At 37.5% G+C, this 26,031-nt stretch overlaps 1 protein-coding gene across 4 annotated transcripts in view; it reads left to right on the top strand.

Annotated features, from left to right (window-relative positions):
* The window catches only part of LOC115219855 (inositol polyphosphate-5-phosphatase A-like), a 269,689-nt gene that overhangs the window by 228,329 nt on the left and 15,329 nt on the right, over positions 1-26,031 (top strand). For 2 of the 4 annotated variants that reach the window (XM_029790146.2, XM_036509752.1), the window contains exons 11-18: positions 3,961-4,016; positions 6,666-6,750; positions 7,220-7,312; positions 9,234-9,311; positions 12,598-12,671; positions 14,303-14,414; positions 15,922-15,984; positions 21,566-21,602. In XM_029790146.2, the coding sequence (XP_029646006.1) occupies positions 3,961-4,016; positions 6,666-6,750; positions 7,220-7,312; positions 9,234-9,311; positions 12,598-12,671; positions 14,303-14,414; positions 15,922-15,984; positions 21,566-21,602 (598 nt within the window). Of the gene's footprint in view, positions 1-3,960; positions 4,017-6,665; positions 6,751-7,219; positions 7,313-9,233; positions 9,312-12,597; positions 12,672-14,302; positions 14,415-15,921; positions 15,985-21,565; positions 22,420-26,031 lie in introns of all 4 variants that reach the window. The other 2 variants (XM_029790144.2, XM_029790145.2) reach the window with 1 other exon arrangement.

Genomic DNA, 26,031 nt, shown 5'->3' with positions numbered 1-26,031 from the left:
TTTTGGATTCAGTGTGTTTCTATTCGTTTCAGTGGCCTGTAATGAAAGTCAGAAAATGTGCAAATTCCATGAGTGTGTGTGTGTAGGTGTGTAGCCTAGTGGTTATAATGTTGTGCTCATGATTGCCAGATTGTGGTTTCAATTCTGTGACTGGGTAGCACATTGTGTTCTTTGCTCTTGTCCACTCAGTACCCACTTCTCTGTACGGGTAACTCTATAATGGACTAGCCTTCCGATCTGGGAGGATGTTGGCATGCTTGCTTGGCCAGTGGGGTGGCATCATTCGAAAGCCTAAACATTGCAAAGTGCACTGGGACCAGCGATATATAACAACATCCATTAATCTAGTTGATCACATGATGTATGTATGATGGACTCTCCTGTCGAAGATGATGTAAGAGTGTTCAACCTTTGCTGAATGACCTGCACAAATGATCCGTTTATAGTGATCAAGTGTTGTTTATAGTGATCAAGTGTTCACACACATTAGCTCACTCTCTCCATCAAATCGATGTTGTCTGAACAGGTGCACTGTGTATGGCGCATCAGGCGTTGAAAGTGATCATAGAACAACATGAAATGAAGTGTTTTGCTCAAGAACACAATGCCCCACCCAGTCCAGGAATTGAAACCATAGTCTCATGATCATGAGGGTAACACGCTAACCACTTAGCTATGCGCCCTCACCATACATACATACATACATACATACATACATACACACACACACACACATACATACATACATTTCACTGAAAATTAGATATATATATATTTACGAAGTCGGGACAGATATCTGCAGTTGGCAGGCTTTTGCTACTCTAGACCGATGATGGGCAAAGACCCTGAAACATGCATGTCTCTAGATGCAAGACTAGCTGTTGGGGGTGTTTGTCTCCCCTTCTTAAATATATAAGGACACAGGAAATATGTCGAAGCCAACAGGAAGCGTCGATGCTTCCTAGGGCTAAACAGCGGTGGTGTAATCCCCGACTGTCACATTAAATTGACAGTATACAACCATTCTATCGCCCCACCACCATACATATCTCTGAGATATTTAGAAATTTAACATTCCTGAGATAAATATATATATATATATATATATATATATGCGCAGGAGTGAGTGTGTGGTAAGTAGCTTGCGTACCAACCACATGGTCCTGGGTTCAGTCCCACTGTGTTGCTCCTTGGGCAAGTGTCTTCTACAGCTTGCCTCGGGCCGACCAAAGTCTTGTGAGTGGATTTGATAGACGGAAACTGAAAGAAGCTCATCGTATATATAAGTATATATGTATATGTGTGTGTGTCTGTTTGTCCCCCCGCCCCGACATTGCTTGACAACCGATGGTGGTGTGTTTACATCCCCATAACTTAGTGGTTCGGCAAAAGAGACTGATAGAATAAGTACTAGGCTTACAAAGAATAAGCTCTGGGGTCAATTTTCTCAACTAAAGGCGGTGCTCCAAAGAGAGTAAAAAGTATATACACGCATATATGGGTACAGGATGTCACCAACTATACACAACATGAAATATGAAAACAAATGATTTAAATACGCAAACAACGAGAGAAAAATAAGGAAAACAAGACAAGTAACACAAAGAATGACCCTTCATCAGTTGTCGGCTGTCTATCTAATCCTCATTTCGAGCAGCATATAAGATAGAATGGTCAGCACCATTTCTTCTGCATTTACATTCTGAGATCAAATTCCGGCAACTCTACTTTGCTTTTCATCTTTTCGGAATAGACAAATTAAGTACCAGTAAAACACTGGGGTCACTGTAATTGACTAGTCCCCCCCCCCGCACAAATTTCAGTCTTTATACTTTTAGTAGACAAGATTATCATTATTATCATTATTATTATTATTATCATTAAGGTGGTGAACTGGCAGAACCGTCCGCACACTGGGCAAAATGCTTGGCAGCATTTCGTCTGCACGTTTTGAGTTCAGATTCTGCTGAGTTTGACTTTGCCTTCATCGTTTCAGGGTTGATAAATTGAGTACCAGTTGCATGCTGGGGTCGTGGTTGATCTGCGTATTGCGTCCCCCTTCAGTCATGACTGGCCATGGGATTGCACGTAGAAAGTTACCCTCCCAGGCACAAGTCCAGGCAAGGTTGTTTATGGAAGGCCAGCAGTCGCCCATGCATACCGGCTTCCCCTCTCCATGCCACCAGTGTTATCCAAGGGAAAGGCAAAGGGGCCGATACAGCTTGGCACCAGTGATGTTGCAACTCATTTCTACAGCTGAGTGAACTGGAGCAACGTGAAATAAAGTGTCTTGCTCAAGAACACAACATGCAGCCCAGTCCGAGATTCGAACTCACAATCTCACGCTCATAAGCTCAACGCTCTAACCACTGAGCCATGCGCCTTCACATTGCTATTGAAATACACCCTCTTTATTTCAGTTAATTTAAAAAATATTGGAGAATGTAGTCGAATAATTTGTCATTTTGAAGCTGATTCTCAAGGTAGCAATATGGCTGAATTGTCACTGTGCTGGGAAACAGGCTTAGTGGCATATCTTTTGGCTCCTTATGTTCTTGGTTCAAATGCCACAGAGCCCAAATTTGCCTTTCATCCTTCTGGGGTGGGGTTGATAATATCAGTACCAGTCAAATACTGGTGTTGATGCAGTTGCCTAGCTCTTCCTCCTTCTGCCTGTCTTTCTTTCTTCAGATGCCATGTCCATAATGGTGGTCATGTATGGATTAGTGGGGAGGGTGTTGGACTCATTCATGATGATAGGATTGTGGTTTTGATTCCTGGATCAGACGACACATTGTGTCCTTCAGCTAAACACTTCACGTTGCTCCAGTTCACTCAGCTGGCAAAAAATTAGTAATCCTGCGATGGATCGGCGTCCCATCCAGGTGGGGACTATACACGACATGGAAACCAGGAAATCGGCCCTTATGAGTCTGTATGACTCGAGAAGGTAACTCTACCTTTACTTTACCTATGTCCATAATGTAGGACATAAGCAATCATGCCCTGCTGAAATTCCCTGTTCTTTGTTTTTGGTAACAGTTCCACTTGCTGATGTTCAGTGCCTCTTCCTTCCAGCCAGTTCATCAAACTCAGCATCCGTATCATCCTTCTCCTTCCTCTCCATCTTTTTTCCCTTCAACCTTTCTGGTCGTCCCTAAATTCTCCAGGCCCTCTATCTTCATCGCATGCCTATAGAAGGAAGAATTATCAAGCTGATTTCTGGAACCTTAATTAGCATGAAATTTTAGTGGTAAAATTTAATTTAGATTTCTTTAAATTATGCAGGATACATACAGATGCACACACATACATACATATATACATACATACACACATGCAAACATACAAACGTACATGCTTGCATTGGCACACACACACACTGACCCACACACATGCGCACAAACAAACAAAAGGGAACTCAGTGTAAATAACGGACAGAGTCAAGATTACTGAAAAGGTTGCAAGATGCAACGAAAATTTTAGGAAAATAAAAATAAAAAATAGGTGGAAATTTTACCGGTGAGTGTGTTAAATTATAAGGCACAAAAAGAAAATTACTCTCCCCAGACACAACAGAATATGCTTCAACACACGAACTCATATAAATCCAAAAATGAAATGAATTAGGAAGGTTGTATCATTGGGGATGGTCTCAAGTGGATTGGTTTCACAAGGGTTAAACACTGTTTTATACAAAATGATGCAAAAATCGAAACATTGGGCAGGTATATACTTTGGTTAAGACTCAATTGTTCCCCCTTCTCAACCCTTATTTTTTGTTGCTATGGTATTCTTTTCCATTGTGAATGGCTATGAAGGTTTGGTATGTTTAGCTCTGTGGTCAAGATGTACCAGTTATGTACTGGGGTGGGGTCAGGTTGTCTACTAAACCCGACCTATTTCCTAACTGACCCCTTCTTTGCAATGTCACTATTCCTTATTGTCTTGTTATTTCAGAGTCCCTCCGTATATTGTGGAAACAGAAAAGAGGCGCTACGGCACACACTACAACGGTAAGTACCACCACCTACACTACAACTATTACCACCATCACCACCACTGCTACTACTGCTATTAGTTGTAGGGTCTCATTGTTAATAACTGTGCCCTTGGCACATAAAAAGCACTATCCAAACAGGATTGATGCTAGGACTGCCTGGCTGGCTCCTGTACTGCTTGCATGTAAAAAGCACCACCCACTACATTCCCGGAGGGGTTGGTATTAGGAAGGGCATCCAGCTGTAGAAACCTTGCCAGATCAGATAGGAGCCTGGTGCAGCCTTCTGGCTTCCCAGACCCCAGTCAAACTGTCCAACCCATGCCAGCATGGAAAACGGACATTAAATGATGATGATGATGATGATGATGATGAAAGTATGAGGGGCATTTTTAACACTTTTTAGCATGTGTGTCATCAGTGACTCCTGCTGCACAGAATCTACTATAATAATAATAATCCTGTTTTTCTCCGTCACAACATATAAAAGCGATAGGGAGGAGTGATAGACGTGTAAGGAAGGAAGGAAGGGGTGATGGTAAATTAGTAGTGGGATGATGGAAATTCTACAGTGAAAAAAAAATCAAAACAATGTGTGTATATATGTGTGTGCGTGTACAAGGGAAGTATGTGAATGTTTGTATGTGTGAACCAGCATTCTTTCAATAACAAACGATGATCGATGTCACATCTCAAAAGACAACCACCAGATAACATTGTCAAGTGTATTAATTTGATTTGCCATCCATATTCTATCTGTTTTGTTAAAAATAATTATTACAATCACACAAATATATGCAAACTCATTAGAGAGAATAATTATTGCCTAAGTGTATCAAGAATATAATTAAACTGCAGTTGAATTGTATTGTAAATACACATCTTAATCTAACAGTTTATACATGTCCTTAGTTTGTTTATATTAAGAAATTTTTTCCCAGTGTTCTTTCAGGAAACACACATAGATTAACGAGTGTTCTCTCAGTAATTAGTGATGATCGATGTCACATCTCAAAAGACAACCACTAGATAACATTAACAAGTGTATTAATTTGATTTGCCATCTATATTCTATGTTTTGTTAAAAATAATTATTACAGGTACAGGAGTGGCTATGTGGTAAGTAGCTTGCTTATCAACCACATGGTTCCGGGTTCAATCCTGCTGCGTGGCACCTTGGGCAAGTGTCTTCTATAGCCTCGGGCTGACCAAAGCTTTGTGAGTGGATTTGGTTGATGGAAACTGAAAGAAGCCCGTCGTGTATACGTATATATATGTGTGTGTCTGTGTTTGTCCCCCCCAATATCGCTTGACAACCAATGCTGGTGTGTTTACGTCCCCGTAACTTAGCGGTTTGGCAAAAGAGACCGATAGAATAAGTACTAGGCTTACAAAGAATAAGTCCTGGGGTTGATTTGCTCAACTAAAGGTGGTGCTCCAGCATGGCCGCAGTCAAATGACTGAAACAAGTAAAAGAGTAAAGAGTAACAATCACACAAACATACGCAAACTCATTAGAGAAAATAATTATTGCCTGAGTGTATCAAGAATATAAAACAACAACAGGTGAAAGGTATTTTATAAATTTGGTAATAAAAGAATTATTAAACTAAAAACTTGGTTCTGTACCTTATAAAATACTATAATTAATTTTATACCTTATAAATACTATAATTAGCTGTCATTTTTGATGGCATGGGGCCAACTAGTAAAAAAAATATTCATTCTGCATTGTGGGAGTCACTGGTGATACCCATGGAGGAATTCCAACCATGTTTCATGGTTTGCTACCTCAACAGCTCCTTTGTAGGATCCAGTGGCTAAGGACATCATCAGGAGGAACCATGTTCGGTTTTGGCCCCTACTCCTCTACCGTTTTCGACGTGGTGGGGCCCCTTCCTTTTGGAGGTGTCTTCAGCTCTGGTGTTGAGTGAATTTCTTCTTTCTCCTTTTTTCTTCTGTTCCTTGGCCTCTTTGAATTTGGTAGTTTGTATAGTGGTCCATATATGGTTAAAATGTTTTAAAGTGTTTGTAGACAAAGTGTTAAGCCTTCCATCCAGAATAAAAGGCATCTAAAAATCAGCTGTGCAGCAGTTAATCTTGCCCATCATCTATTATATAAATAATATTCAGTATCTCAGGAGGGCCATTATGCTGATAACAAACACATGCACTGGTTCTATTTCACTTCTTAATTATTATTATTTGTCAATTAGTTAGCTATTTCACCAATTAACTAATAGATTGATCAATCTTTCTGTGAATCAATCAATCAGTTGTGTTTGTCAAAGTCCTTTTGTTGCCATTCATGACCTCTTCAGTAATATGCCCTCTTTACTCCAGGTCAGCTTCAGACTTTGACAAACATAACTGATCGATTTACTGAATGATTAATTAATAAATTAGTTAACTGGTGAAATAGTTAACCAACTGATGAGTAATATAGAAAGGAAGTATAACCAGTGAGTGTGTCTATCATTGGCATAATGGCTCTCCCAAGATACAACAAAATCTGTTTCAGAACACAAGTTCACATCAAGAATCTTGCAAACCAAATACAAAAAACAAAACATTTACTTGTAAATAATTTAACTTTCTATATACATTATTTTGGAAATTTGTTTTATTTCCACTCTTTTTATTATTATTTTTTTTTTTGTTCCAGATTCGATGAAGATAAATTTGAAAAATTACCGATGTTTATTTTTGGTGACTTCAACTTCCGACTGGATTCACATCTATTAATCAAGGTATGTTTTCTCTTTTTTCTTTTCCTTTTTGTAATTGTCCCAGGTGTTCTGATCTAATCTGATTTGTTTCTCAAATTGGTTCCAGCTCTCCTAAATTCTAGATGATCCATAAATCTTTGGATTCAAATGATGTCTAGTATCCAGAAATGATTTCAAAACTTTTCACTTTTCTTCTCAAACAAGGAGGCCTTAACCTTTTTGCATTTAGACTAGAAATATTCCAGCTGGCCAGATCTTACCTCTCACACCTACCTTACTATGTCATTCTAAAAATATATGATCACATCATTGATCAGATATAATTAATAATCTTGATTAATTCAAAATGATGTGAATAAATAAGCATTATATTTGACAGAGTAATCTGAATGCCAAAAAGACTAGAGTTCTTCAAAATTTTTATGCATACACCCATATACACCTATATGTTGTACTAACTATCACTATACCATATCTCTTCATATTGCAGGAATTAACAGACAAAACTCTCCCTCAACATACCAAAGGCAAGAAGGACCAGTTGGCCAAAATTGTCTTCATAGAAGCAGACAACAATGAGAAAGTAAGTCTGTAAAAGCTTCTGGAATATGTGTTACCACATTGAGTGTATGTGTAAACATATACATACAAACGTACATACATACATACATACATACATACATACAAGGTGGCCCAAAATTTACAAAGGTGTTAATAATTCAGTTATGCTGTTTTAAAATTTACAGTAACTTAGCACCACATATAGTATATGTGTATATAATATATACAGGAAATATATGTATATTAGAAGTGAAGAGTCACATTTTGTGAATAACAAATATAAAAAATGTGATTAAAACAAATTTATTAAACTTTTAGACCCCTCAGACTTTTGGGCCACCCTGTATATACACTTACATAATTTTCTTCCATATCTTTCTTAGCCAAAACATTTTGAAATATTTTGACTGAAGATATTATGTGAGAAGATTTTTTTGGTACATAATTACTTGAAACGTGTATTAAATGCATTCAAAATATTGTCATTTGATTTTTTTATTTATTACGTCTATGTATGTTCAAGAAAGTATGGAGTGCAAGTGTAATTTCTATAAGGAACAAAATAAGAATTTATAACACTAACGTAAAAGCAGTGTTATTGAATGAGACATGGCGAACAACAGTAAAGTCAAATAAGCAAATACAATCATTCATCAGCAGATGCTTGTGAAGTATACTTAAAATTAGATGGCCCGAAATACATAAGATATATGGAGCTATGGCAAAGAACAAATCAAGTTTCGATTAGGGAGCAAATATTTAAGAAAAAGTGGGAAGTGGATTGGTAGTACAAGACACATCAAATGTAGCGAAAAGTGCTTTACAGTGGAATCCGGATGGATATAGAAGGAGAGGTAGGCCTAAGAACTCATGGCGGAGATCAACACAGAAGGAACTAGAGAAAGGGGAACATTCATGGCAGAGTGTTAGTACAGAAGCCAAAAAATATGCGACATGGAATTCAATTATAAGTGGCCTATACTCCCTGTTGGAGAGTTAAAGACATAAAGAAAGAAAGAAGACGTCTATGTATATTTATAAATACTAATGTTTGTACATCTTGACAGAGTATCATCTTTTCTCAAATTAAGTTTATCAAATCTTGCAGAAGATCCATATACAATTTAGAATATTGCATGGGAAAGTCCTGGGTCCAAGGTCTGCATGGCATAAAACATAAATGGGGAAAAGGGGATGGGGATAGACTGAAAGTTGTAATGGAGTTGTTGAATAGGAGAGTTTGTATGAAATACAGAAATGTCATTTTGCCACATTAAACTGTTTCACATTCTTTTTCAGACTTTCTTCAATCTCTCTCTCACACACCTACTCTCTCTCTCTCTCTCTCTCTCTCTTATATACACACTCTCCCACTTGTTTCTCATAATATATAATCATCATGGGATGCATGGGTCATTGCTATTCTCCTAACTGGGTCAGAGGAACGCGTTCTACATGGAAATCTAATTTTTAACATGGTTTAATATGGCTGATTGCTCTCTCTAACACCAATCACTTTTCTGAGTGACCAGGGTGCATCGTTTTGTCACCATCACTAGTGAGGGTGTCAGCTCTTTAACAAAACTAAAAGTTCTTTCTTAAGTGACTGCACTGGGTGCATTTTATCATGGTACCAGCATTGCCCTATAGAAAACCCCGGCTGAAATTATCAGGTATTAAGAGTTGATAAAGGTATTGGCTTTCAAATAAGAACTGCTTTGAACTATGTTGAATCCATCTTACCCAGAGGTTCTCACCCAGGGTTCATTTAAGATTTTTGGGATTCCATGGGTGCTATATAGTATTGGGTTGGTGCCTAATTATTGTGGCTTTTTTTTTCAAACCCCCCCCCCTTTTTTTTAAATTAAAAACCCTTTTTAGTTGTTTTATAATTGTTGCTATTTTCTAATTTAAAAAAAAATTATTTTAACATCCTTTTGCAGGCCATACTGACTGTGGAGAGCAAACAGTTTAATTATCACGATAAACACACAGAATTCTTTTATAACAAAAATAACATGGTAAGTATATTACTATATGTTCATGTATGTATCTCCATGTGTGTGTGTGTGTGCATATATGTGTGTGTATGTGTATATGATCATTTAACCTCCACTGTTCTATGCTTACATGGGTCAGACAGAGTTTATTTGAGACAGATTTTCTACAGCTGGATGCCCTTCCTGCCACCAACTGTTAACTGTTTCCATGTAAGGTAATCCCCCCCCCTCAGTCATATGTTCTCACAGAAAGGAAGGACACTGCTTGTATGTCAGTGACACTCATTTACAACTATCACACGATGTCATGGCTAAGAGACACAAACACACATACTCACATATATACATACACCAGTGTGACAGTGTAGAGATACAACAGTGTGACAGTGTAGAGACACAGTGGTGTGACAGTGTAGAGACACAGTGGTGTGACAGTGTAGAGACACAGTGGTGTGACAGTGTAGAGATACAGTGGTGTGACAGTGTAGAGACACAGCAGTGTGACAATGTAGAGATACAGTGTAGAGACAACGGTGTAACAATGTAGAGACAGTAATGTGACAGTATAGAGGCACAGTGATGTGACAGTGTAGAGACACAGCAGTGTGACAGTATAGAGATACAGCAGTGTGACAGTGTAGAGGCACAACAGTGCGACAGTGTAGAGACACAGCAGTGCGACAGTGTAGAGACACAGCAGTGTGACAGCGTAGAGACACAGCAGTGCGACAGTGTAGAGACACAGCAGTGCGACAGTGTAGAGATACAGGGATGTGATAATAATGATGTGATACAATGGTGTGACAGTGTAGAGACACTGCAGTGTGACAGTGTAGAGACATAGCAGTGCGACAGTGTAGAGATACAGGGATGTGATAATAATGATGTGATACATTGGTGTGACAGTGTAGAAGGATAGTGCTAACACCATATAACCTGTAAAGATACAATGCTGATAACTAGTTCGCAACCACCACCAAATACTCAATACAATAAAATATGGAATGCACAGACCATATCTGACACTATATTCTACACACCACAATTGTGTGTGTTTGTGTATATATATATATATATATATATATATATATATAGATATAGATGGGATTTACTTTTGTTATTTGTCTTACTCCTGTCAGCAACATAATGATGTTGATGGTACAAAGACTTTGGTCTTTTATCAATATGATGACGATGATGATGATGATGACGACTGTAGCGGTGGCGGCGGTGATGGAGAGTTATGTGTCTGTCAGCATCACAAACTGCTGAACTCTAACTCTGACCCCTAATTTTTCTCCGCATTTCAGTTGCAGAGAGCAATTGGTTAATGCACAGATCACTTTATCACATTTGAATTATGCTTTTATCTTTTCCTGTTGATATGCTGCTGCCATAGCCGAGTGTGTGTGTGCGTGTGTGTGTGTGATAGTGTGTGTGTGATAGTGTGTGTGTGTGTGTGTGATAGTGTGTGTGTGTTCATGTGAATAGCTCCTAACATATACGTCTTCTCCCTCTTTTTCTCTCACACACACACAAACACACATAGATATATATGTGTGTGTGTGTATATATATATATATATATATTTGTATGTATGTATATATATATATATTGTTATATGTGCCGCCCGCACAGAAGCAGATGTATGACAGCTTATATCTATATATTTCTCCATGCACACACTCAGACATCTTCATGTGCGCTTGTACACATGTACCTATCACTATAGATTTTATATACATGTGAGGTTGTGCATGTCTGTCTGTCTACTTGTATATGTGTGTGTGTGTATATATATATATATATATATATATATATAAATGCATATCCTTATGCAGTCCTTACATACATACTCATTCATAAACATGTGTATATGTACATGCACAATGATATATACATGCACACATACACGCTGATATATATATATATATAAAACAACTTTATATATATATATATATATGTATACACACACACAATAACGTGTATATAAACATACATACATACACACCGATATAAATGGACATTAAAATAATATGTTGTGATATGACAGAAAGGTCATTTATCACCATGGCTATACGGCTCCTCCTGCCTTCCTCTTCTGTCTCCTTCCCTTGCTCTTTGTTATACACCTACCACATACACACACGCACACATTTGCCCTACATGTTATTCCCACTCCCACCACCCTGTTCTTTCACACCCCCACCTCCCATCTACGTGGAACATCTATTGACCCCTCTCCCCATCTCTTCTGTCCCCTCAACCCCTTTTCTGGCCGCCCATACTCACTATCCCCCCCCACCCTGCTTCACCGCATGCGCTACAGATGTTGTACTGTGAGTGCATTAACTCTCGCCCTGCCCTCAACCTTCAGCTGTCTTCTATGGAGGTGACTGTTTTATATCAAATATATTATTTAGTCGCTTCAACACTAGTTTTGCCATATATTCCTTTAGACCAACAAAAAAACCTTTTTAAAAAAATCTCAAATAACAAAGACATTAGAAAGTCATGGATGTACATACATGATAGTCATGGCTGGAATGGATTTTGATCATGGTTGATCAGGCTCAAAGACATTTTTACATCTCACCTTTGTATCTTCAACTGCCCTGGGCCACATCATCTATCTACCTCTCCCCCCCCTTTGTTCTGCATCGCCTGCTACGATTGTCTTTTACTTGTTTCATCCTATCAATTCCATCCCAGACTTATAATCGGTCCGAGGCTATAGTGGAAGACACTTGCCCAGCTACTCCCTCACCTGTGTGTATACCTACTTCTTTATTACCAACAAGGGGCTAAACACAGAGCGGACAAACAAGGACAGACATAGGTATTAAGTCGATTACATCGACCCCAGTGCGTAACTGGTACTTAATTTATCGACCCCAAAAGGATGAAAGGCAAAGTCGACCTCGGCGGAATTTGAACTCACAACGTAACGCAGACGAAATACCGCTAAGCATTTCGCCCGGCGTGCTAACGTTTCTGCAAGCTCGCCGCCTTGTGTGTATACCGTAAAGAAATAAAGAATTATATTCATATATTTTATTCCCTTACGCAAGTTTCAAATGATCCAGCGAGCTGAACAGATTAATGCATAGTGGTTTGCATGCTTAATTGATCTGTTAATCCAGTCAAACTAATTTACAGAACAGTTGTCTCCTGAGCTGAGTTTTGTTTACCTGGAGTGTTTACTGAAGTGTTTACCTGGATTTATTCAATCCCTATTTTTCTTTCATAGTGTGTATATGCGTGTGTCATAAATATTTATATATGCATGTTTATATATCTTTTCCAGTTGCAACAGTATGATACAGAGTTAGATGCATTCAAAGACCAAATATCAGAATTTGAAATTAGTTTCCCACCAAGGTCAGTGAGTTTTACACTAATTAATTATCAAGTAATTATTTCTTAAAATGTTACACCCCCCACACACACAACACACACCATTTAAATGTGATTTTTCAATTATTTATGAAACTATAGAAGTGTCGCATCATTGCCTCCGCCTTAGCAAAGGTATTGTTTCCAATCGTGTTTGTTTGTCCGTGGACAAGATATCTCAAGAACCGCTCAATGGATTTGGGTGAAACTCTCAGGGATGTTTGGCCTCATGACTGGCACAAACTGATTAGATTTTGGGATCGATCCAGTACTGGACAAGGATTCTGGATTATTTTTCCGGGTTTTTTTTTTTTTTTTTTTTACTTAATTTTTGAGAGTTTGGGTTCATTTTTAGTATTCTCATTTGTGAGAGCATTCGAGCTTATTTCAGATATTCTCATTTTAAAAATAATCATCTCTGGCTAATTGTTGAGAAGACGTTGGTGTTGCCTCTCTGAGTGCTCATTTTTTCTTTAGGTTCAATTTTATCATTGAACTCCTTGACCTAGCTACAACATTATAAGACCATATCACTATATACTGCAACACTGTCTACTATATTTTCACCACTACATTAATTACTACAACAGTGTACACTACTAATGTTAATTTTTATCATCACTAATAAGTTTTATAACATAGCTGCACATTGCCTTACTGGACAAAACATTTGGATGAGGTCGTTGCCAGTGCCACTGGACTGACTCCTGTGCAGGTGGCATGTAAAAAACACCATTTCGAGCATGGCCATTGCCAGTACCACCAGACTGGCCCTTGTGCTGGTGGCACGTAAAAGCACCCACTACACTCTCGGAGTGGTTGGCATTAGGAAGAGCATCCAGCTGTAGAAACTCTGCCAGATCAGATTGGAGCCTGGCGCAGCCATCTGGTTCACCAGTCCTCAGTCAAATCGTCCAACCCATGCTAGCATGGAAAGATGGAAAGTGGACGCTAAATGATGATGATGATTAGATGTAACTAACAGTAACTACTATAATTACTTATATCTACTATAGAAGAGCTGTACATTTTCCATACACACACAATATATGTATGTATGTGTATATATATATATATATATATATATATATATTAATAAATATAAGGGTAGCAAAAAAATTCTCTGCTATATATATATATGTGTGTATATAGGTTAGTTGAGTTGGAGGGTAAAATACCCGTTTAAGGGATAGAAGTATCCATTACACTACTATAGACATACATATGCAAACATTATGTTCATAAGTTATAGGTAAAGACAAGAATAAACATGGATTTATCAATAATCAAAATTTAAAGAAAGCAGAAAATGGAGAAGTACTGATTAACAACAATTGACTTACATCAATTATTATTTATTAATTCAATGCAAACAGACTGCATCCCATCTAACAGCTGTTTCTGCTTCCAATATGAAACAGCCGTTAGATGATGGGATGCAGTCTGTTTGCATTGAATTAATAAATAATAATTGATGTAAGTCAATTGTTGTTAATCAGTACTTCTCCATTTTCTGTTATCTTTATATATATATGTGTGTGTGTGTTTGTGAGAGAGATAGAGATATGTAGCTGTATACATACATGTGACATCTTTGTCTAACCTTGTTCTTTCAGTTATCCATTTAGTGAAGACACAAACGATGGGCTGTCATATATGAAGACGAGATGTCCCTCTTGGTGCGACCGTGTCTTATTTAACCACAGAGCAAAGGATATAATTGTCCATGTAAATAGATCTTTCTTTACACCTGCCCTCACAAATACATACACACATACAAATGCATATTTCTTAGTAACTAAATACTTTACAATTCTTCAAGATATTGGTTTCTTACAGATTTAAATAGATCCACTGAGTTGACCCTTTAGTATTCTACTAGCCATATTTGACCCAGATATTCAGTCCTTTTTCTGTTCAACCTGGCCAGATCCAGCTTCTCACACTTATCCTACAAGCCATTCTAAAAATAGACAGTTACATCATGATTAATTCAAACCAGTGTGAATAAATAAGCATTGCTTTTGACAGAGTAATCTGAATGTTAAGGGGTTAAATAGGTCCACATTGTAAGTCCTTTCGGTGGTCTTCATGGCTGTGTGGTATACACCACAGTTCAAGGAATTAAAATCACCCAAAGGTCCTGGGTTCAAGAGCTAATGAAAGTAGTATTTTTGAAACAGCAGGAGAACACCTTGGACACATGACATAGGTGGACCCAGCTCCCATAGAGTGTCAGGAACCAGCTGAAACTATGCTTGATGGGAGTTCTTGTTCTGAAGATTTCTCATGCAGATTTCATGATAGAATGCACTCAATACATTTTGTAAAGCGAGTTACTGTTTGCTACATATACTCTTTTACTCTTTACTATTTTACTTGTTTCAGTCATTTGACTGTGGCCATGCTGGAGCACTGCCTTTAGTCAAGCAAATTGACTCCAGAACTTATTCTTTGTAAGCCTAGTACTTATGCTATCGGTCTCTTTTGCCGAACCGCTAAGTTACTCGGACGTAAACACACCAGCATCGGTTGTCAAGCGATGTTGGGAGACAAACACAGACACACAAACATACACACACACATACACACATATATGACGGGCTTCTTTCAGTTTCCATCTACCAAATCTGCTCACGAGACTATAGTAGAAGACACTTGCCCAAGGTGCCATGCAGTGGGACTGAACCCGGAACCATGCCGTTGGTGAGTGAGCTACTTACCACACAGCCACTCCTATACCTACATATATATATATATATATATATACATACACATACATACACACTCACGAATTATGCACATATGTATGTCTTTGTGTAAGTATACTTGACCTTCTAGAAATGGCAGTCAAGTTCCTTACATTGTATTGTCTTTAAAATCTGTTGAACACGTTGGTTAATGTAGCCTGAATAAAAAGACAGAGCAGAGACTGGAATGATTTGATCATGGGTCTTCTCAGTCAGAGTTGACCTGGGGTTAAACAACAACAACACTAGATTCATCTTCTCCAAACTTCCAGCTCCTTGGAACTGATTCCCTCCTAAGCCATTGACGTATAAATTTCAGGATAAACATGAACCACATCAAACTCTTCACCTGAGCACCAGTTTTATTGGACCTGTAATGGTCATCATTTCTGCCCCTTCCTTCCATTACAAATAAATACATAAATAAAGCAAAAGTCCCTCTCGTGTCACCAACTTCATTTAAGGTCTTTCTTTATCTCTGCTAGAATGACGAACATCGACTTGAATATGATGTCATAGGCCATAATACCTGCATGGGTGACCACAAGGTAGGTGTCACATCTTCACATTTAAGCTTTTTTTTATCTTTTCATATGATAGAAGGAATGAGTGGAGGAGTAGAATTCATGGCCTTTGCGGGCCATCCCCAGAATGGGACCCTTGTATTACCTTCTCCCCATTTCTAAAACTATTAATGATAAGGACAATTTTTGGGGGACCAGAGAGAATAAGACTCCTTTGATGAGGAGTGGTCATAGCTATCTAAGTCTACCTGATTATATTACTGAATATATTTTCTTTTACAGTTCTATATTTAAGAGATGAGGAATTATGTACATTATTTACATTTGACGGATATTTGTCTTCATCTTGTTTGTTGTTAACTCAACGTTTTGGCTGATATACCCTCCAGCCTTCATCAGGTGTCTTGGGGAAATTTCGAACCTGGGTTCTCATTCCTAAGGTATTTTTCGATGTTGTTATTATTATTATTCAGGTCATGGACATATGGCATAGTGATTAAGAGCGTGGGCTACTAGCCCCAAGATTCCGAGTTCGATTCCAGGCAGTGACCTGAATAATAATAATATCAAAAAATACCTTAGGAATGAGAACCCAGTTTTGACATTTCTCCAAGACACCTGATGAAGGCTGGAGGGTATATCAGCTGAAACGTGTTAACAATAAACAAGATGAGGACAAATATCCGTCAAATGTAAATAATGTAAATAATATTTTCTTTTGTCAACACTGCGGGAAGAAAAAAATATCAAGACTCAATAGGTTTTGAACTCAAAACTCCAAAGTTTTAAACTTCATGTAAACTGTCTTAGCTAAGTTTCTACCACCTTTACTACAATAACTTTCTTCTTTCTACTATAGGCTTAAGGGCAGAAACTTTGCGGGAGGGTGGGGTAAGTCAGTTTTGTTGACCCCAGGACTTGACTGGTACTTATTTTAATCAACCCCGAGAGGATGAAAAACAAAGTTGACCCTAACAGAATTTGAACTCCGAACGTAAAGAGTTGAAAGAAATGCTGCAAATCATTTTGTTTGATGTGCAAACGGTTTTGCTAAACTTAATAATAATAATAATAACGGTTTCAAATTTTGGCACTGGGCCAGCAGTTTTCGAGGCGAGGGGAAGTCAATCACATAAACCCCAGTATTTGACTGGTACTTTTTTTATTGACCCTGAAAGGATGAAAGACAAAGTTGGCCTCAGTGGAATTTGAACTCAGAACAAGAAGATAGATGAAATGCTGTTAAGCATTTTGTCCAGCATGCTAATGATCCTGCCAGCTCACTGCCTTCATAATAATAATAATATAATAATAATAATAATAATCCTTTCTACTACGAGTGCAAGGCCTGGAATTTTGGGGGGTGGGGGTAAGTCAATTATATCAATCCCAGTGCTCAACTGGTACTTGTTTTATCAATCCCAACAGGCTGAAAGGCAAAGTTAGCCTTGATGGAATTTGAACTCAGAATGTAAAGCTAGAAGAGATGCAACTAGGCATTTTATTTGGTGTGTTAATGCTTGTGTCTCATGACCTTTTTAAATAACCCCTTTCCACTATAGACACAAAGCCTAACATTTTGGGGAGAAGATTAGTTGATTACATTGACCCCAGTGCTCAGCTGGTACTTTATTTTATGTAGACCCTGAAAGAATGCAAAGTAAAGTCAACCTTAGCAGAATTTGAACTCAGAACATTAAGTGCTACAAGAAATTCCGATAAACATTTTGTCTTATATGCTAACAATTTTGCCAATGCGCCATTATTATTGTCATTATAATTACTATTAATAATAATTACCCTGCGCACATAAGCAAAAGCAGGGTATTGTAGTTGCTCATCTTTGTCTTTTTGTCTGTGTGTTTGCAAAATTACAGGAAAATGGCCAAATGGATTTTCACCAAATTTGGTAGAGATACTCATTGGATGAGTGGCTCAAACTCATTAAATTTTGGTTTGACTATCCTCAAAATTGGTGGATGGGTGAATCAAAATGTCTATTTTCTTTGTTACATGTGCATAAATGATAAGCAGGGGAAATAACTCTTGAGGTCATTTTGTTGAAATATGAATTCGTCTAAGAATATAGTTATTAAATTGAATTTCATTTTATCCTTGTGTGCACGCAGGGTATGCATCACCTCTCTGATGATATTTTTTTTTCATAATAATTGTAATGATAATAATAATGATAACATTGAAACAATTCTATGCAAATGAATTTCTTTTGTCAAGCTATTCAAGAGCAGGTATGTAACGGTGTTGTTGAGTTCTACTAACCAATGTATTCTTAATCTTACCATAATTCTTGTTTCATTTAACATGTTCAGATAATCTTCAATTCATCTCTCTCATTTTTCCATTGTTCTATTCATTAACTTACATTCAACGTTGTCTTTTTTTTTGTGTGATATAATGACTATCATTATACTCTCACCTTATTTTTTAACTCTTAGCTGTAAAGGTGAAGGCACATAGCTTAGTAGTTACGGTATTTGGCTCATGATTGTAAGGTCATGATTTCGATTCCTGGCGGCACATTGTGTCGTGGAGCAAGACACTTCATTTCACATTGCTCCAGTCCACTCAGCTGGTAAAAATGAGTTGTACCTGTATTTCAAAGGGCCACCATTGTCCCACTTTATGTCAGCTGAATCTCCCAGAGAACTACTTTAAGGGTACATATGTCTGTGGAATACTCAGCCACTTGCACATTAATTTCATGAGCTGACTGTTCCATTGATCGGATCAACTGGAACCCTTGTTTTGTAATTGATAGAGTGTCAGTTATTTATTTAGCCATGAAGGCACATGGTCTAGTGGCTAAAGTGTTGCAGTCATGATTACAAGAGCACGGCTTTGATTCCTGGATGCAGTCAGTGGTGCAGTGTGTCCTGGAGCAAAACATTTCATCTTAACTTTACATACATAACTTCATATATATATATATATATTTAGTTGGAATTTAGAAAAGACGAAGGCAGGTATATAAACAACAAACAGGTTTATTAGTTTTAATGCTCGGGAAGGTGAGAAAGTCTTTTATGTTTCGAGCCTATGCTCTTCAACAGAAAGGAACACGAGAAAAACAGAGAGAATAGAAAAGGCTTTAGTGGCTAGCGGTCAATCATGGTGGCTGCCATGATCGACATTCGTAAACATATACAACATTACATGCACACAAACTGACTCATGCACAACTTTACATACACACACGATATGTAAGTATTTTTTACAATGCCTCAAACCAAATATTTGTTTCATTAAGTAATTTATTTTTTATTTGATTTAAATATGACTTAATTAATAATACAGGATGATTCAAAAGTCTACATACATAAGAAAAAATTATTTTTTTATAAGAAGCAGTTCCTAGATCCCCTAATCTGACCCCTCTTGATTTCTATCTTTGGGGGCATTTGAAAGGCATGGTGTATCGCAGAAAGATAAAAGACATAAATCATTTGAAGGAACGCATCACCAACTCATTTGCTTATTACGAGTTCACGATGAGTGGTGTAAACGTAGTGCAATGTGTATTCAAAACAATGGTAACCATATAGAGCCTGTTAGATAAACTAAAAAAAAACTGTTCCTATAAACTGCTTCTTATAAAAAAATGAATTGTTCCTATGTATGGCGACTTTTGAATCACCCTGTAGTTAATTATTTTTGTAATCATATATTCACGGTACTTAAGTAAAGTACACATTACTATTTTCTGGCGGCTCCAGAAGTTGTAGGTCTTGAAGTATTTGACCAAAAATGTTCTGTTTTTCATCAGAATTCAGCAACATGTTGACTTCTGTGCAGTCAACCTCCACAACAAGACATTTTTGTTCTCAATTCCTAACAAACCATTTTCATTAGCTCATACCCATTTTAATTAATGATTTGTACATAATTTTACATGAATTTCATTTGATTTTCCACTTCAGTATTGGTATTTAGATGTTTTTTTTAAAATTTTTATGCTTTTAAATATGTTTGCTGAGACTTGCATAATGTCAGATAAACCAACTGATGTTGACGTTTATTTTTTTATCTGTTAATTTCTGAAAAGATGAAAGTTGAGAAAGACAATATGAAACAGTGTAAGTTGCGGCATGTAGATGGAAATTATTAACATCAGAAATAGTTAATATTTCTCTTATCACAGGTATTGCATATTGTGTTAGTACCAACAAGTCATACTGCTTAGGAAAGTGGTACCACAAAGGAAGTGGTACCAAGTGGCAGTACCATGGGGAAAAATAGCACCATGTCTAAGAGAAACAGCTGATCACACCTGTAATATTTTCTGCAGACATGTGTAACATAATTGGAAATGTTGGCGACATTTTAGACATGGTCATGGTCTCTTGTTCATCAGGAATTTTATTGTTGTCTTTTGCTGTTGGATTGCAAAATGTGATCAGATGCAACTAGCATTAGTCCAAGATAATCTGCACTTAGGGTAAATAATGACATCATTGAATATAAAATCCATCTCATTATATATATATATATATATATATATATATACACACATATATATGTATGTATGTATGCTCATTATAAGAACCATCATATATGCTGCCTTTGACTTTTCCAATCCAATATTTAACCCAATATTTACATGATATTTATAGTTTTATTTACTTTGAGTTCAGCCACTGAAAATGATTTATATATACATATATTATACCTATATGTCCTATATGTACACATACAATTGTGCACAGATTAAGCTATGCCCAGTTTTTGATATTTTGAGCTGATAGTTAACCTGATGCAAATATTTACAGATGTCTGTGGATCCCCTCTGAAACAGTTAAGTCCAGGTCAGCTCTGATCCAGAGGGATGATCAAATGAAGCCCTCCCATGACCATTCCATCTTTTACTCAGATATATTATACATAGGGCCACATCATCCAATGCAAAGTGTCCTTTCCTGTTTAAGGCAGGAGAATGTCATTTAAGGGATAGTTAGATGTTATTTCTAGCAGGTCAAAGGACCAGACTGAGGCTCTCTCTTTAGCTCCCATGGGATTATTCATTGTATAAAGTCACAACATTACTTGTACGGCTCAGAGGTTAAGGAGTCTGTTCAAGACAAGCTGCTGCTTCTCCGCATTGAAAGACCACTGCTCCTGTACTGTAGACATGATTAGAATGTCGCAGGGAAGAATCACAAGACGGATTCTTCAAGCCAACTGGCAGGAGACCAAAGGTTAGAACACGAGTGAGATGGTTGGATAATGTCAATCGTCTAAGTTGGTCACACTTGGGAATCCAGCCAAAAATCAGATAGCATCAGCTAGGATCCTGTGAAGGAGGCACCTGAGGACTCTACTTCCATGACCATCTTAGGAATTGAAGATGGATGGATAAAGTCACATTCATGTTGGATCTGTGAATATTATTCCTTTATTTTAATATATTCTTTGATATGTTGATTGAAATATGATGCTTGTATATTATGTGTTGATTAAAATATGTTAATGTGTAATATTTGCATATTGTATTAATTGCTATGCATATTTGACATTAATCTGACATTGTTCTTTTTTTAATCTTGTAATTATATTCATGACTGTTTTTTTTTTTTTTTCTCCAATGCAGCCAGTCTACCTTCTATTTCATGTGAAGAACGGCCCAGGTAACTCACCTCAAATTCCCACTTCCACCAGACATTTGCGAAGGAACACCTTGTCTGTAAATGGCGAGGACATGAGCGACGTAGAAATTGCAAAGTTGAATATTCACGATTATGCTGTGTTTGAATACGAGCAGAGGCTGCTCTCTAACTTTCGGAATAGTGTTCGGTCTAGGAATTATGCCGAGAACCATCTATCAAAATCTTCTCTGAACGGTGCTGAAGAGTCTCGTATCTCCTTCCATGACACGGCTAGACAGGTGTTAATGGCTGAGAGTGTTCTGATGAACTGGCAGCGTCACATGAAACACCATAGCTCTTCATCAGAAGACTTCATTGACACCAGCCTCGATGACCTTCCTGAGCACCTTGGAAAGAGTAACCTCGACAACCTCGATCAAGCTTCGACACTGACCTTGTTGTCGTCGGAGTATTACAATCCAAGTATCAACACATCAAACCTCGATAGCAATTCTCTAATTCTGTCACAGCATCCGACCGTTCATGCTCCCAGCCTAGGTACTCCTGCAGATTCTGGTGGCAGTGGCAGAGATGGTAGCCTCAGTAGTATGACGATGCATGAAGCACATTCCACACCTCACACCACAGATGTCCAATGTGCATGTAATGTTGTCCAGCCATGTCCTGACAGTGTTAGCGGAAAAGGGACATTAGCACAGTCTCCGAGATCCATAGGTGTATCCAGATCTTCATCATTAGCGAAACGCACGTCCTGGCTATGTCCATCTTGCACAGTTGTATGACATCCTCTCGTCTCCCACCTTCTCCAATGCACCTCCCCCCTTCAGACAATTGTAACGTGAGTTTCATTTGCTTCTTTTTCTTTATTTCTTATATTTTCACCTTATTTATTTTTTATTTGCTTCAAATATCTTTTTTCTACAGTTTATTATTATTATTATTATTATTTTGTTTTTTGTTCATGTATTTAAGTTTTGTGAATGTCATCTTTATTGTCCTACCTTAGTCTGGTACCATTGTCAAACTTAGACACCTGTGTGTGTGTGTGTGTGAATTGGTGAAATGCATTCCTTCATAAAGTTCTTCCAAAGCTCTGTGCCAAAACAGGGGTGGTTCCTGGTATATTTAGTTATGTCCAATCAGAATTTAATCTTTGTCAACCTAAAATTTTGTCACCTGAGAAAACCAGCCTCTCTCTTTTACTCGTTTCAGTCATTTGACTGCGGCCATGCTGTAGCACCACCTTTAGTCGAGCAAATCGACCCCAGGATGTATTCTTTGTAAGCCTAGTACTTATTCTATCGGTCTCTTTTGCCGAACTGCAGAGTTACGGGGACGTAAACACACCAGCATCGGTTGTTGAGCGATGTTGAGGGGGGGACAAACACAGACACATAAACATATACACACACATACATATATACAATGGGCTTCTTTTAGTTTCCGTCTACTAAATCCACTCACAAAGCTTTGGTTGGCCCGAGGCTATAGTAGAAGACACTTGCTCAAAGTGCCACGCTGTGGGACTGAATCCGGAACCATGTGGTTCGTAAGCAAGCTACTTACCACACAGCCACTGTTGAATTTAGCTGTTACAGAAGATAAATTCCAGGTATGAATTATAAAAGAAAAAAAAGTTTTGGTATTCTTCTCTTCTATAAAAGTTTATCATCCATTTTATGTGGATTCAAGCAGATGCAAAGGATCTCTATGTAGTTTCTAAGACAGACAAGGCAGAGAGAGAAATGGAATTTAAAAAAATGGGATTTTAGTCCATGTTATAGGGACCAAGTTAGAGAGGACCCTTTAGAACTATATTATCTCTCTTCACCTTCTTAATACAATAAATGATTGTGTGAGGTATGTAAGGGGAAAAAATATAGTCAGTGGGTGTTGTGAGGCGGAAGGATTATTGTGAGGTGTAATTTATAGTTTTAAATAATTATTACCTTTGTATGGTATTTATTCCCATGCTGGCCACTTGATAAGATCGATATTATCCTTATTTATAAATTTATATATATATATATATATATTTTGTCTTTGGTCAGAAAGTGTTATGTCCTATTTGCTTCTATCTAGAAATCATAGAGAATGTTTACTATTCCTTTCAAACTTTGCTTTTGTGACCTGGACATCAATATTTTGAAACTGATCTCTTTTCCATTACATTACGGACAGATTAAGCACCGAGTTGCTGAAGCAGAAATATCGTTATATTAAATATTCTGCTCAATATTACAGATTTGCTTGAGCATAACTAGCTGAGCATGTCCCTTGGTGGCTGTCAATATGTGCACCTCTGATCATGAGCAAATGTTGTGGGGAAGCATCATAGCCAGGTTTTGAAAGGGATTCTTTGGGGTTTGAATAAATTTACCGAAAGCAAACTTTGAAGGAAATATTAACCATTTTTCATATTTTCTAGGGGTAAGCAAATAGGAAATGACAGATGCTACCCAAGGACCAAAATTATGTTGCACAGTGTTATTTTCGACCCTCACTTATTGCCCTCACAGAATAGGACACCTGTTTTAATGGTTTTATGTTTAAAAAGAGATGATAATGTTGCTTATTGTTTAGTTTTATAATTTGCTGCCTTTATGTTGTTTTCACATCATCATCTTCCTCCTTCCTTGCAGCATCTAAGCCCAACCCTTCACTATCATCATATAGACCCTTCACCTCTCTCACACCCAAAGTAAACAAATGCACTAGTACATTCCTTACACACTTATGTCAAGAACCTCAGTGCCAACCATTATTTCGTTTGTGTTTTTCCATCAATGTCACCACCACCCATGCACACTTGTAATTTCTTGAAGTTCTCAGAATGCCAGCCATTCTGAGAGCTTCAACACTTTTATCAAAGACTCAGGGTTTCTTAGCTGCACTCTCTTTCTCTCTTGTTCTTATGTATCGTGTGTATATATATGTGTGTTTGTGAGTGTGTGAGCCCTTATTAATGTCAACCACATTACAGCGTGTATTGGGTGATTTTTTTTGTGCCACCTCAATGATATTGGTGGCACAGAACAAAAAGAAAAGCACTGAGTCCATGCTGTAAAGTGGTTGATGTTAGGAAGGATATCAAGCTTTAGAAAGTGTGCAAAAGCTGACATCAGAGTTCATCGGATCCTGTCACACCCCATGCCAACATGGAACATGCACACTGAATAATTATGATGATGATGTTGTGTGTTTAAGTGAAAAGGAAAAAGACAATCGTGTTTGACTTGATAACAAAATTTGAGGTTTGCTTCACAATTTACCCATTTCTTGCAGGATTTTCAAGATATCGTTTGTGTCACAAATTGCTTATATGAAAAAAAAAAAAAATAAATAAAATCAATGCGTCTTTCTTAAAGGGGCAGGTGGGGGGTCACTAGCAGATATATTTCTAGGAGTCAACCATTTTGCTTAAATTCCAAACTTAGAGTTAAGCAAAATCTTCTCACGACTCCCTTCGTGGAAAAGTCATTTCAAGAATTTTAAAAACACACCAGAACTCTTTACTCTCTCTTTTACTCTTTTACTTGCTTCAGTCATTTGACTGCGGCCATGCTGGAGCACCAGCTTTAGTCGAGCAAATCAACCCCAGAACTTATTCTTTGTAAGCCTAGTACTCATTCTATTGGTCTCTTTTGCCGAACTGCTAAGTTACGGGGACGCAAACATACCAGCATCAGTTGTCAAGTGATGTTGGACACACACACACACACATATATATACAACGGGCTTCTTTCAGTTTCCGTCTACCAAATCCACTCACAATGCCTTGGCCCGAGGCTATAGTAGAAGACACTTGCCCAAGGTGCCATGCACTGGAACTGAACCTGGAACCATGTGGTTGGTAAGCAAGCTACTTACCACACAGCCACTCCTATGCCTACTTATATATATATATATATATATATATATATATATATGATGAGAGAGGATAAAACTTGTTTTTAAAAAAAATTTATCAGCGGCCAGCATATAAAATGAAACCAATTAAAGTGAAAATTATATTTTTATTTATAATAAGGGCTTAGAAAAATTTTCTAGCCTATATGCTGAGAAATAGATGCTAAATTGTGTGGCGAGATGATTTTGCATCTATTTCTCAGCATATAAGCTAGAAAATTTATAATTTTTTATATGTATGTTTATTAGTCCACAGATGAGATTCAGAGATTTTCAGTGCAGAAGACACATAGTAGAGCTCACAAGATTCAGACTTAGATTCTGATGTCTGTACAGGGGATTGACTCCACAAGGTAAAGAAGGGCTGTAAGAAACATCAAGTTGAGTGGGTATAGGGGCAATTATACAGATAAATTTAAGATATTAGATATTGTAGGAATGTCTCCACCCTTTGCTTTCTCTCATTTTGCATGAATACATACATGCATATTTTGTATTTCATACCCAAACATGCATATTTAGTGTATCTAATTTGTTTAAC

Source organism: Octopus sinensis, linkage group LG15, assembly GCF_006345805.1.
Source record: "Octopus sinensis linkage group LG15, ASM634580v1, whole genome shotgun sequence".
Taxonomy (NCBI): Eukaryota; Metazoa; Mollusca; class Cephalopoda; order Octopoda; family Octopodidae; genus Octopus; species Octopus sinensis.
Note: the sequence above shows the minus strand (reverse complement) of the source record. Positions and strands in the feature narration are given on the sequence as shown.